The 14,415-nt window shown below is 36.1% G+C and overlaps 1 protein-coding gene across 4 annotated transcripts in view; it reads left to right on the top strand.

Annotated features, from left to right (window-relative positions):
- Window positions 1-14,415, top strand: part of LOC122399989 (homeobox protein aristaless-like) — a 171,965-nt gene that overhangs the window by 132,178 nt on the left and 25,372 nt on the right. For all 4 annotated transcript variants that reach the window (XR_006259314.1, XR_006259313.1, XM_043401137.1 and 1 more), the window contains exon 2: window positions 11,719-12,079. Coding sequence is in view for 2 of the 4 variants with exons in the window: in XM_043401137.1 (XP_043257072.1) it covers window positions 11,719-12,079 (361 nt within the window). In the remaining 2 variants the exon portion in view is untranslated. The remainder of the gene's footprint in view (window positions 1-11,718; window positions 12,080-14,415) is intronic.

Raw genomic sequence — 14,415 nt, 5'->3', positions numbered from 1 at the left:
AATTCAAGAATTGAGACAACCCTCTACAAAGCTCCCATTTTTCATGAATTCTATTCATAAAAATCCACAGTCTACTTATTGGTTTTGGGGGATGAAATGTTAATTTGAAAAAAAAACTACAGAATGCACTTAAAATTGCAAAAATATTTAGGGGTTGAGACAACCATCTACAAAACTCCCATTTCATTAATTCTATAACAAAAATATGAATTTGCATAAACATCTCTAGTCTACTTATTGTATATGGGGGATGCTTGCTATTAAAATATCGAAATTAATAATTCGTAGACCCTTAAAGTGGTATTAAATCTCGAACAGAGTCACAATGGTAACTTAATATATTCTAATGTTTAAACAAAATATTTTACCCAACGATACCCTTAAAAATGCAAAAATATTTAGAGTTGAGACAACCCTCTACAATGCTCCCATATTTCACTAATTCCATTTATCAGATTTTAGGTTATGCTTCCTATTAAAATATCGAAATCAATAATTCATAGACATTTAACACTATATTTACAGACTGAGCCAATTTGACTGATTAATAATGTTATACATATATATAACAATAAAATTTTAAATGAGTCAAATCCAATTGTTTAAAAATTTCTCATTTTAAATGAGTCAAATTGTCTCAGTCCATAAATCTAGTATTAAAGTGTTATTAAAGCTCGAACAGAGTTGCAATAGTAACTTAATATAGTATAATATAGTATAACATAATATAACCTAATTTTTAAACAGAAAATTTTACCCATCGATATAATGAACTCAAAAATAATGCAAGAATCTAACCATAAGAAATCACGAGTTAATTTTCCTGCTTCTAAAAACAACTGAAATGAACAAAAAAACAGGAAGTAAAAGAAGTCGAACGACGAGTCTGGCGGCCATCTTGGTTCGACTCTGCACAACTTTGCACAATCTTGCTGGTCCCAGCGTGAAAGTTAATCGTACATCGAATCACTTTTCTTTCAAATAATTTCCTTTCGCGACCACGCATAAAAAACTCTATTCTAACTGTTCTAAATTAATGTTATTATGTAGGAATGGAAGCTTAAACGCGAGCACGTGATCGACAGAACAGTCGATTGCTCGTTCAATGGTCGCTTCCAAGCGCTATCGTTTTATAATTCACCCCAGTTTAACCAATGAAAGGTAAAACTCGTTATCTAATACACCTGGAAGTGAAAGACCAGTAATAGACATGCTAATTTTTCTAAATGTTTCCACTCTTATCCGTGGAAAATGACTGCTGGATAACTGTACGTGTTCGTTTCCGTGTCGATTATATCGGAACGTTCATCGATTATTTTCAGGGTTCCTCTACAAAAATTATGATTAACTTAAGAAATGTTAATCGAAATTGATTAGAAACACGGAGAAAGGCGAGGAACGAGGAAAAGGAGGGAAAAAGATAATACAAAATTAAAGAGATAACCGTAATATGATCAGAACGCAAATAAAATATAAAAAAACGCGGGGGAAGTTGATAAATTTATATACAGTGAGGCATGGAAGAATTAATACTCTTTAAACTGTTGATAATGGTTGCAACATGGTCGAATGAGAGGAGAAGATTCATGTTTTTGGGGATAAATATATTTAATATAGTTTGGTGATAGGTTTTGTGTAATTAATAGGACTTTTCAAATACTATGCAACAGTATTTTATAGTGAAATAGGTGTTTTTTAACTGTATTACGTTGTTTATAATTGGAAGATTAAATTATTATTCTTAGATCCATGAAGAGTTTTGAGACAGAGTATAGTACCTCGCTGATTGCAAGAAAATTCACCTCGTTATATGACTTCTATGGTTTCCTTTTGTTGTATTAATATATTTAACGAAGATAGTTAGTAAAACAACCTCTAATATTGAATATTTCAAGAATGAAATCCAAATGCAATTGTTTTCAAAACTCCAACAGTGTTGAGTTTCAATACACAGTATAGAGCCTCGATTATTGCATGAAAATCCCCCTTGTTTCATGACTCCTACATCTTCTTTTTGTTGTATCAGTACATTTACTAATATTTACGAACTTCAATCTTGAATATCCCAAAATCAAAACCCAGATGCAATTATTTTAAGGACCCCAACAGTGTTAAATTTTGAAACAGACTATAGAACCTTGATTATTGTAAGGAATTCTCCCTCATTATAAGATTCCTATGTTCTTCCTTTGTTTTATTAGCACATTTAAGAAAGATATATCATAAAACACACTTGAGTCATGGGTATCGCAAGAACAAAATCCAGATACAATTGTTTTCATGACTCCAACAGTGTTGAGTTTCAATACACAGTATAGAACCTCGATTATTGCATGAAAATCCCCCTTGTTTCATGACTCCTATGTCTTCTTTTTATTTTATCAGTGCATTTACTAATACTTACCAACTTCAATCTTGAATATCTCAAAAACAAAACCCAGATGCAATTGTTTTCAGGACACCAACAGTGTCAAGTTTTGAAACAGACTATAGAACTTCGATTATTGTAAGGAAATCTCCCTCATTACAAGATTCCTATGTTCTTCCTTTGTTTTATTAGCACATTTAAGAAAGATATATCATAAAACACACTTGAGTCATGGGTATCGCAAGAACAAAATCCAGATACAATTGTTTTCAAGACTCCAACAGTGTTGAGTTTCAATACACAGTATAGAACCTCGATTATTGCATGAAAATCCCCCTTGTTTCATGACTCCTATGTCTTCTTTTTATTTTATCAGTGCATTTACTAATACTTACCAACTTCAATCTTGAATATCTCAAAAACAAAACCCAGATGCAATTGTTTTCAGGACCCCAACAGTGTCAAGTTTTGAAACAGACTATAGAACTTCGATTATTGTAAGGAAATCTCCCTCATTACAAGATTCCTATGTTCTTCCTTTGTTTTATTAGCACATTTAAGAAAGATATATCATAAAACACACTTGAGTCATGGGTATCGCAAGAACAAAATCCAGATACAATTGTTTTCATGACTCCAACAGTGTTGAGTTTCAAGGCAGAGTATATAACCTCGATTATTGCATGAAAATCCCCCTTGTTTCATGACTCCTATGTCTTCTTTTTGTTTTATCAGTGCATTTACTAATATTTACCAACTTCAATCTTGAATATCTCAGAAACGAAGCCCAGATGCAATTGTTTTCAAGACTCCAACAGTGTTGAGTTCCAATACAGAGTATGGAACCTTGATTATTGCATGAAAATCCCCCTTGTTTCATGACTCCTGCGCCTTCTTTTTGTTTTATCAGTACATTCACTAAGATTTACCAACTGCAATCTTAAATATCTCAAAAAGAAAACCCAGATGCAACTGTTTTCAAGACTCCAACAGTGTTGAATTTCAATACAGGGTATAGAACCTTGATTATTGCATGAAAATCCCCCTTGTTTCATGACTCCTACGTCTTCTTTTTGTTTTATCAGTACATTTACTAATATTTACCAACTTCAATCTTGAATATCTCAAAAACAAACCCCAGATGCAATTGTTTTCAAGACTCCAACAGTGTTGAGTTCCAATACAGAGTATAGAACCTTGATTATTGCATGAAAATCCCCCTTGTTTCATGACTCCTATGTCTTCTTTTTGTTTCATATGTGCACATAGTAATATGTATAAACTTCAAACTTGAATCTCTCAAAAACAAAACCCAGATGCAATTGTTTTCAAGACTCCAACAGTGTTGAGTTCCAATACAGAGTATAGAACCTTGATTATTGCATGAAAATCCCCCTTGTTTCATGACTCCTACGTCTCCTTTTTGTTTTATAGGTACATTTACTAATATTTACCAACTTCAATCTTGATCATCTCAAACAAAAATCCAGATGCAATTGTTTTCAAGACTCCAACAGTGTTGAGTTCCAATACAGAGTATGGAACCTTGATTATTGCATGAAAATCCCCCTTGTTTCATGACTCCTGCGTCTTCTTTTTGTTTTATCAGTACATTTAGTAATATTTACCAACTTCAATGTTGAATATCTCAAAAACAAAACCCAGATGCAATTGTTTTCTGGACCCCAACAGTGTCTAGTTTTGAAACAGACTATAGAACCTTGATTATTATAAGGAAATCTCCCTCATTATAAGATTCCTATGTTTTTCCTTTGTTTTATTAGCATATTTAAGAAAGATATATCATAAAACACACTTGAGTCATGGGTATCGCAAGAACAAAATCCAGATACAACTGTTTTCAAGACTCCAACAGTGTTGAGTTCCAATACAGAGTATAGAACCTTGATTATTGCATGAAAATCCCCCTTGTTTCATGACTCCTATGTCTTCTTTTTGCTTTATCAGTACATTTACTAAGATTTACCAACTGCAATCTTGAATATTTCAAAAAGAAAACCCAGATGCAACTGTTTTCAAGACTCCAACAGTGTTGAGTTTCAATGCAGGGTATAGAACCTTGATTATTGCATGAAAATCTCCCTTGTTGCATGACTCCTACGTCTCCTTTTTGTTTTATCAGTACATTTACTACTATTTACCAACTTCAATCTTGAATATCTCATACACATAAACGTTTCCAACAACTATCACTCAAAATTCAATTGAAAATCGAGTTTCAGGCTCAATTGCGCTGTGTTGTACCCGTTCCAGGGGCCTCAATTTCGCATTTTCAGGTTTACAATCGCCGCTAGGAGCGTGTTTCTCGATTCTAGGATCCCCGTCGGTTGGCAACCGCGTTAATTGACTCGTCGTTAATTCATCGCCGGGTATTGAGAATTTACGATGTTAATTTATTTCTTCTCCCCGTGGCCGCTACACCGGTTACAGTGTATCGCGAATACCCGATTAGATGCGTCACGCTCGATTAGACGCTTTGGATGGAGTGATTTCCGAGAGAGCGGCTCGAAAATCTGCTAGTCATTTCTGTCATATTTGCACGCTACTATGTGGCTGGGTCGCCTCTGCGTGTACGCGACTCACCAACACTCTCTCAAGTCCGCGCATTAACTCGGTGCATTACGCGTACCGTGTACATACGATCGCGATTTATGGGCATACAAATTAGCGCGGCGTAATAAACTAATTAGCCGACTCATTGAGGCCGCTTGTGTTCCTCGCGGACGTGTTATAATGGCCAGCTCTACGTACACGCAACTGGCACGTCGAGGCCTCGAGAATTTTCCACGACTTTCTTCGTCGATCCTCGCGAACCTTACAACAATCAGCGCGCTATAAGCGGAGAACGCCTATGGGGCGTCGCAAATAAGACTGGGAATATTTCTCAAATGTAGATTTTTATATATTTTCGATGTTTATGGAAAATTTACATCGTTTTGTATTCGTTTTTTTAACAAATACAACGGGAATTTGTCATAAAAAATTCACTAAAATTACTTCGAAGTGATTTTCGATGTTTATGGAAAATTTACATTCTCTAGATTTCGTTCTTTTTGAAAATTAAAGTGGGGATTGGTTGTCAAAAATTCACCAAAATTAGAGTTTTATTATATTATTTTATATATATATTAGTTCGAAATTATAGATCGAAACTATAAATCGAAATGCAACGAGTTTCTGCGGAAATCAGTTTGAATTTTTGAATTTTCCCGCCATCTGTTATAGGTTATACCCAACAAAATGGAGGACGCCTCGAGGCCTGAATCTAAAAGTCACATTTGTAGAGTAAACTGGGCAAATTTATGGGAATATATGTTTTAATTGCAAAGTTAAATATAATTGGGACTTTTCATCAAGACATCATGAACTACATCATATCAAAAGTTCAGCTAACTTAACCGGGGGGCATTTTCCGTAAGATCTGTGCAGGGTCCTTTATGGCGGAATAAATTCACAAAATTTTCACTTTTTAAATTTTTTACACTCTTATTAGGGATGATAATATTTTTTTGAGAATTTTTAGAACTTCAAAATGAAATAATGTCTCGAAAAAGCGAGCTCAATGTATAGATAAGTAGATCCTCTCTAATGTTTGATACCTTTTCTTTCGAAATTGTTAATTTATGTGTTTTAAATTTTCCAACCCCCCTTATCAGGGTTAGTTCTGGGTTAGGGCGTTGCAAATAGGACTGAGAATAATTATCATGGCGCGCTAAGTTCACAAAATGTTCACTTTTTAAATTTTCTACCCCCTCCCCTCTTGTTAGAAGTGTCGAAATTAAAAAATTTTGAATCACTTTGAAAAAATTATTTTTAGTTGCAGGGGTCAATCACAATCATTTTTGGTGAATAGACATATACTCGAAATCCTACGTACTTTCGAGAAAAAAATTCATTACTGATAATATTATTTCAGGCCAGAAATGTTACTCCAAAATTTAGTGCTTATCTTTAAAACGTCATAACTTTTGAACGGATTGAAGGATTTTAATGTTTAAAGAGGCAAATAACGCGTATTTTAATGGAGAATATGTAGAAATTCTGACAATAATGAAAAATTTGTTCCTTAACCCCGTAAAGTGAAAAAAACCCCATAAAAATGGTCCAAACTTGAAATGACCATAACTCCTACAATAGTGAATATATTTCGGTGAAACTTTTTTCTGAAGTAGAGCTCATAGGTACCCACAAAAAAGTGTTAGACAAAATTTCCGTAGCGCGTCAAACAAAACTACTAAAAATGAAAAGCGAATTTCCAAGAAAAATCGACAGGGTAGGGTAGGCAAATTTCTCGACAAAATTAAAAAATTTCAAATCGTCCTAACAAAATTATTTTTAGCTAGAGGAGTTAATTACACTAATTTTTGGTCAATAGACATACCCCCGAATTGCTAGTCACTTTCGAGAAAAAAATTCGAGTAGGGGGGCAAATTTTTCGACAAAATTAAAAAATTTCAAGTCGTTCTAAAAAAATTATTTTTGGTTGCAGAGGTCAATTACAATAATTTTTGGTCAATAGACATACCCCCGAAATCCTGCGCTTTTTCGAGAAAAAAATTCAGTACTGGCGAAACTTCAAACGTTAATAACTTTTTAACGAAGCCTCCATCAACAAATTGGTATTCTTCATTTTCGTCTTATGTTGGCCTCTAGAATCCCTCATTAAAATTTTTCCACAAAAATAGACAGATGATCCCTAGTCAATATCTCATAAAATATAACGTTATTAACAAATCAACTTTCACTATGTTTTAATTGATTCTTAGTAAAAATCATGCAATTTGCAAACAAAAGCTACACACATACTCACATTTCTCAAAGAATTTAGAATCTACAAAAAGAAACAAAGGTTGATCAACTTCGATGTACCTCATGGAACTTATTTTCCCAATTAAAATTAACCTTGAACCTTAAAACTAATCTCGAAAATTAATTTCTCAACCTCCCACATGTGACCTCACCCCAGAGAGAATTGTGATCGAATACCTAACCTCAATCTCATCTATTGCAACTCAAAAAGCCACGTTGTTTCGCATAAAGGCGCGCCAAACCACGTCAAACACCCTCAAACAAGCCTACTACAGTTCAGAACATCGTCAAAAACACACTTCGTAGACAAATTTCACGCCAGAAAAGCAAAATTCTTCCCCCTCCACTCCAAATGACCTCATACTAAAGTAAATAACGTACTTTAGCGTGCTGTTTGTTTCTAAATCGGTTGTATGCGCGCGTTTCGTGTTCGAATCGGTTCGTATGCGCGCGCACCAGCTGCGCGCGCAGACGGAGAGGCGCGGAGACACGCGTGGACGAAGGAGGACGGAGTGCTATCATTCCTTTCACCGACCTTGCCGCATTAATGATCCCTACAAGCCCACACTTCGGCACGTTCGATGCCGTGAGTGATCATGTAACAGCGTTCGATTCGCTTGTAACGACCAGAATCATTTTCACGCGCGATCGATATCCTCGACATACCAACCGATGGATCCCACCTCGTGCTTACAAGCTGCTACTGATAATTCGCGTCCGCAATTTGCAAAGCTGTTTTAGCCCCGGTTTCTTCCAACCGGTTTCCCGTCGACTCTAATGAATTTCGCAAAGAACCGGCACTCATCCGCCGCGCGATTCGTCATTATCGAAATTCGATCCGTGCTGGACCAAACCAGAAACCATCGATGATCCACAGGAGGTGCCAGTATTCGTAGTTCGTCGATATCGCGCCTCGAAATCCGTTTAAACCCGACCAGGACGAGGGATGGAAGGAATAGCAGACGTTAATCGGTCCGATTTATCGGGAATGAGTTTATAATGCAGGTAGCCCCAGCACGTAATGCGAACTATAAGCAAGATCTAAGCTTGGGACCAACTTCTTTGCTCTCGTTTTTCTCGGATTTCGTCATTAAATCGCGAATACGCTACGTACAGGTTCCTCTGTTATTCCTGGAGATGTTGGAGGATGAACGCTAAGGTAGCCTTTAACATTATAATAGCATTAATGGGCCCCGAGCCGCACTTAATGCTCGTTCGTTCGTTGGGCCAGTTCGTTATTAACTGAAAATTACCGAAACCGAAATCTAATTCGCGTAAACACTGTAATTTCACGGCCAGGAGGAAGCGACTGTTTCGTGAACGCCGAGAACGATTCCCTTCCAGCGTCCTGGGGCCCCTACAGCGGGCCCCTTTTCGCCCGATCTTTACGGTTTCGACGTTTTCGAAACCGTTTCTGGGTTAACACGGGAGCAATTCTTTTCGGTTTAAATCGTCTGTTTGAAATTATTTGGTGGCATATTTTTAGGTTTTCAATTGCGTCGATGTGAGAATAGTTTGATGGGTGTAGATTCTAGGTATGCACTTGGACGTTGGGCGTACGATTACACAAGTCATCGTTCCAGACATTCTTGGGGACCATTGTTCTCCCAGAGCTGGATTCCACGAGTCCAATTTGGGGCTATCGTACGTTTATATACTGGCTACAGTGTTCCCTCGATAACGTTCGCGTGGGCCTGAGTCAGCGAACGTTATCGATTTTAATTGATTCCTACGAAAAATGGTGCAAATTGTACAAAAATGCTGCACATATTCTTAGGTTTTTGAACGAATTTAGAATCTGGAAAAAAAGGCTCCCTCGATAACGTTCGCGTGGGTCTGAGTCAGCGAACGTTATCAAAGGAAGGATGTACCTGGTTTATAAAAGTAAGATAGAGACACGTTGAACGTTGGATAAGTTTACTGTACCTCCCTCGATAACGTTCGCTGAATCAGATACGTGTGTCTGTATGTGAAATATATGGTGGATTGTGGGTATGCTAGTCTCCAATTGTCTAAGAACAAATTTTTCTGTTGTTTCTTTGGGCAACTTGAGGAAGTTTGGTGTGGTTTGGAGTTGTTTGACACAGTTGCATAGTGAATTGTGGATATTCTAGTTTCCAACTATCTAAAAACAAGATTACCTACTGTTTCCTTGGGCAATTTGAGGAGGTTTGGTGTGTTTTGGAGTAGTTTGAACCATTTACATGATGAATTGTGGTTATTCTAGTTTCCAACTATCTAAAAACAAAGTTTCCTATTGTTTCCTTGGGCAATTTGAGGAGGTTTGGTGTGTTTTGGAGTAGTTTGAACCATTTACATGATGAATTGTGGTTATTCTAGTTTCCAACTATCTAAAAACAAAGTTTCCTATTGTTTCCTTGGGCAATTTGAGGAGGTTTGGTGTGTTTTGGAGTAGTTTGACCCAGTTACATGATGAATTGTGGTTATTCTAGTTTCCAACTACCTAAAAACAAAGTTTCCTATTGTTTCCTTGGTCAATTTGAGGAGGTTTGGTGTGTTTTGGAGTAGTTTGACCCAATTACATGATGAATTGTGGTTATTCTAGATTTCAACTATCTAAAAACAAAGTTTCCTATTGTTTCCTTGGGCAATTTGAGGAACTTTGGTGTGTTTTGGTGTAATTTGGCCCAGTTACATGATGAATTGTAGTTATTCTAGTTTCCAACTACCTAAAAACAAAGTTTTCTATTGTTTCCTTGGTCAATTTGAGGAGGTTTGGTGTGTTTTGGAGTAGTTTGACCCAATTACATGATGAATTGTGGTTATTCTAGATTTCAACTATCTAAAAACAAAGTTTCCTATTGTTTCCTTGGGCAATTTGAGGAACTTTGGTGTGTTTTGGTGTAGTTTGGCCCAGTTACATGATGAATTGTAGTTATTCTAGTTTCCAACTACCTAAAAACAAAGTTTCCTATTGTTTCCTTGGTCAATTTGAGGATGTTTGGTGTGTTTTGGAGTAGTTTGACCCAGTTACATGATGAATTGTGGTTATTCTAGTTTCCAACTATCTAAAAACAAAGTTTCCTGTTGTTTCCTTGGGCAATTTGAAGAAGTTTGGAGTGGTTTCATGTGGTTGCATGGTAAATTGCAGGTATTCTAGTTTCCAACTATCTAAAAACAAAGTTTCCTATTGTTTCCTTGGATAATTTGAGAAACTTTGGTGTAGCTTGGAGTTGTTTGACCCAGTTGCATGAGGAAATATGGGTATTCTAGTTCCCAACTGTCTAAGAACAAAGTTTTCTGTTGTTTCCTTTTACAATTTCAGGAAGTTTGGAGTGGTTTGATGTGGTTGCATAGTGAATTGTGAGTATGCTAGTTTCCAATTGTCTAAAAACAAAGTTTTCTGTTGTTTCCTTGGACAATTTGAGGGACTTTGAAGTGGTTTGACATAATTTGCTTCAACCTGGGAGATTTCTCTATTTAATAATAATATCACAACTATACTCAGTTATATAATAGCCACAAATTCTACAATTGAGCTCGATGATTTAACATTTCTGACTAACGCAATCAATTCAAACCAATTCCCAAAGCTCCAAACCAATCTAAATTGACTCAAGACACACTGTTTGAAGACTAGGATCGATCTCAACATTCCAAAAGATCATACAATAAACATTTAATAATTATTAATAAATTTCCTTTTACTTCACACATTTCAAACATTACCACTTCCATATCGAGTCGAGGTTAACGTTCCAGGAAACGCTTCCAACGCCTCAATACAGTGATATTTATCCCGGTTGCGGGCGGAAACTAAACCGCGAGGACTTAATCGACCAAAACGTTAATCTCAGCCACGATATTCAGTTTAATTATAACCTTTCATGCAGTAGCATTTCCATCAACGAATAATTTTCAACAACTTCTCGCCAATGAGAAGTGAGAAGTGAGAAGTGAGAAGTGAGAAGTGAGGATTGAACCTAGAGATATCAGGACTGAAAATGTTAGTTTAAGGAACTCAAATGGGGAATGATTAGGACACTGTAAAAGATATTGTAAAAAGATAATAATTTTGCAGGTCATTCTAACCCAAACCAACGTTAATCTCACCCACAATATTTAGTTTAACTATAATCATTCGTGCAACAGCACTTCCATTAACGAATAATTCTCAACGACTTCTCGACATTGAGAAGTGAGAAGTGAGAAGTGAGAAGTGAGGATTGAACCTAGAGATATCAGGACTGAAAGTTTTAGGTTAAGGAAGTCAAATGGGGAATGATTAGGACACTCTAGTAAAAAGACAATAATTTTGCAGGTCATTCTAACCTAGACCAACGTTAATCTCACCCACAATATTTAATTTAACTATAATCGTTCGTGCACCAGCACTTCCATTAACGAATAATTCTCAACCACTTCTCGACAATGAGAAGTGAGAAGTGAGAAGTGAGAAGTGAGGATTGAACCCAGAGATGTGAGGACAGAAAATTGTAGTTTAAGGAAGTCGAACGAGTAATTGGTACAGAGTGGGTAAAGAGATAATGATTTTGCAGATCATTCGACGCGAGGAGGAGGCGTCGAGCAAGCTGTCCCGCAGACGAGTCCTGCGAGCAGCACGAGCAGCTCGAGCCAGGCGAACCAGGTGAGCCAACCGTCTCACCAACAATCGGCGCTGCCACCTACGACGACGACACCTCAATCCGCGCAAATGGGAATCTCCACGGATGAGGCGAGGCCGGAGGAGGAGAGCAACCACCCCAGAGCAGCGCCGACCAGCCCTGAGAGCGAGGCGGAGGCCGACGACTTCGCTCCGAAAAGGAAGCAGCGCAGATATAGGACTACCTTTACCAGCTTCCAGCTAGAGGAACTCGAGAAAGCTTTCTCGAGAACTCATTATCCCGACGTGTTTACCAGGTACGTACAAAGAAACGCTGCTCCCGCTCGATACATTTGTCGCGCGACTCGAATAATACACGACGTGCACGAGATACGTGCATCGACTACCATCTTCCATAGTGCTTTTTGCGTTTAGTCGACAAATCGACCACTATTAAGGGGGAATTTTCAACGAAACTTTTTTAATATTCCAGTCCATTTATTTTTGCAAATAATTAACTTGAAATTTAATATAAATTTTATATAAACTAAATTCGTTTGGTGGACAAAATAAATGGAGTCGACTAATCAAAATTAGGGAAAATTAGTGAAAATTAGACTAAAAATTTGCCAAAAAAAAATAGCTTCAATAAATAGTACAATTGTGATTTTAAACAATTCTAAACTTCCCCAAATTAAAATTTTGTGTTACTACTTATATTCGAATTTAATAATTAATCTCAAAATTCGTAAATGAAATTGATGAAATGAAAATCCAATTTAAATTTAATTTAACGTTTCAATTTGAGAGTTAATTATTGAGTTGTTAGTTAAACTGTAAACTGTGAACAAAATGGCGCTTTTCTAAGCATATGGAATAACCTAAAAACGATCATTGCTTCTCGATATTGGTATGAATCATCGTTGGTAAGCAACGCTGTTAGGTCACTTTATTTTACGACAATTTCCCTATGCTCGAAGCGTATGGGATTCCCGTTGATCCTATTCTACGAATCATCCATCCTCGCTGAGAGTTTACGGCGCATCTTCGAGACGACTGATAGGAAGCTCGTGTACCTCCCGCAGGTCTAGACGATAGAGAAGGTGTCTAGTCGCGTTTGTCAGGTTACAGGCTACCCGTCTAACGGGATCGAGATACAGCTGAGGAACTTGCACAGCCAGCTATTAGCTCCTACCGAGCCGAAATATTTCGTGACTGGGCTCCCGTGAGCTTTGCTCTTTGGTTTATGGTACCGTTTCTGAACGAGATCGCCACCGAAGGAGACCTTTTTCTCGTTAAAATTTGTCTTTTAATGTATTGGTCCAAGGAATTTATGATGAACAATTTTTTTTGGATGTTGTCACAAAATAGGGATTGATTGCTTTGATTTGGACGTTTGATAATTGTTTGTGTAAGTGGTATAGTGCATGGATATGCTATTTGAGAGAGTATGAATTTTGAAATAATTTTTAAGTCATCGTGGATACTACATGGGATTGTAAAATATACAATTTTTCAAGTTTTTAGATTTCAAATTTTTTAATTTTCAAATTGTAATTCTTAAATTTTCAAATTTTTAAACTGTAAATCTTAAATTTTTATACTTTCAAATTGTAAATATTAAATTTTCAAATTTTATGAATTGTACATCCCTAATTTTTAAATTTTATAAATTGGAAAACTTACATTTCCAAACTTTCTAATTGTAAATTTCAAATTTTATAAATTGTACATCTCAAATTTTCAAATTTTATTAATTGGAAATCTTAAATTTCCAAACTTTCTAATTGTAAATCTTAATTTTTCAAATTTTATCAATTGCAAATCTCAAATTTTCAAACTTTCTAACTGTATATCTTAAATTTTCAAATTTTATAAATTTTAAATCTTAAATTCTCAAATTGTATAAATCTAAAATCTTATACTTTCAAACTTTCAAAAGTTAACGTATGGATGTTTGTTAAATTCAAAAACTGTCCAAAAAAATATTGATTCAGATGTGTAGAAATAGCTATGTTTATTGAAAATGAAACCCCTATGGCGAAAATAAAATATAAAAAAACGCGGGGAAAACTGTATAAAAAAAAAGAAAATTGTATGAACCGAAAATAAAATATAAAAAAACGCGGGGAAAACTGTATAATAAGCAATAAAATATACAATATGTTAGGCCAACCCTAGGAAAAATTTTAATGGAAGATTCTAGAGTCCAAAATAAGACGAAAATCAAGAATACCAATTTGTCGATAGAGGCTTCGTTAAAAAGTTATTAACGTCAAAAGTTGCGCCTGTAGATAGGCAACCTGCATACAGCTGCGTGCGCACAATATTGGTTCTCACTCAGCATCAGAAACTCTACTTACTGACGTATCGAAAGCCTCACCGTTTTCTGACTGAGAAACGCTATTCCACGTTCACAGATTGTCGTTCTACAGGCGGGGCTTTAAATGTTAATAAAATTTTAACAAAGCCTCAATCAACAAATTACTTATTTTGGCCTCCAGAATCTCCCATTAAAATTTCTCCCAAACCAACTTATAGTCGCAATATCTTGCTAATACTTGCTCCCACGTCAAAAACACCAGTAACACAATCTCTCGGAAACTAAATTTCGAATCTTTTTTGTCCCACGCAAAATTTCAACACAGTGACC

The sequence above is a fragment of the Colletes gigas genome, unplaced genomic scaffold (genome assembly GCF_013123115.1).
Source record: "Colletes gigas isolate AHSC1104 unplaced genomic scaffold, ASM1312311v1 Colletes_gigas_Sc00015, whole genome shotgun sequence".
In the NCBI taxonomy this organism is placed as follows: domain Eukaryota; kingdom Metazoa; phylum Arthropoda; class Insecta; order Hymenoptera; family Colletidae; genus Colletes; species Colletes gigas.
The sequence above is the reverse complement of the archived record's forward strand: the minus strand, read 5'-3'. Positions and strand labels throughout refer to the sequence as shown.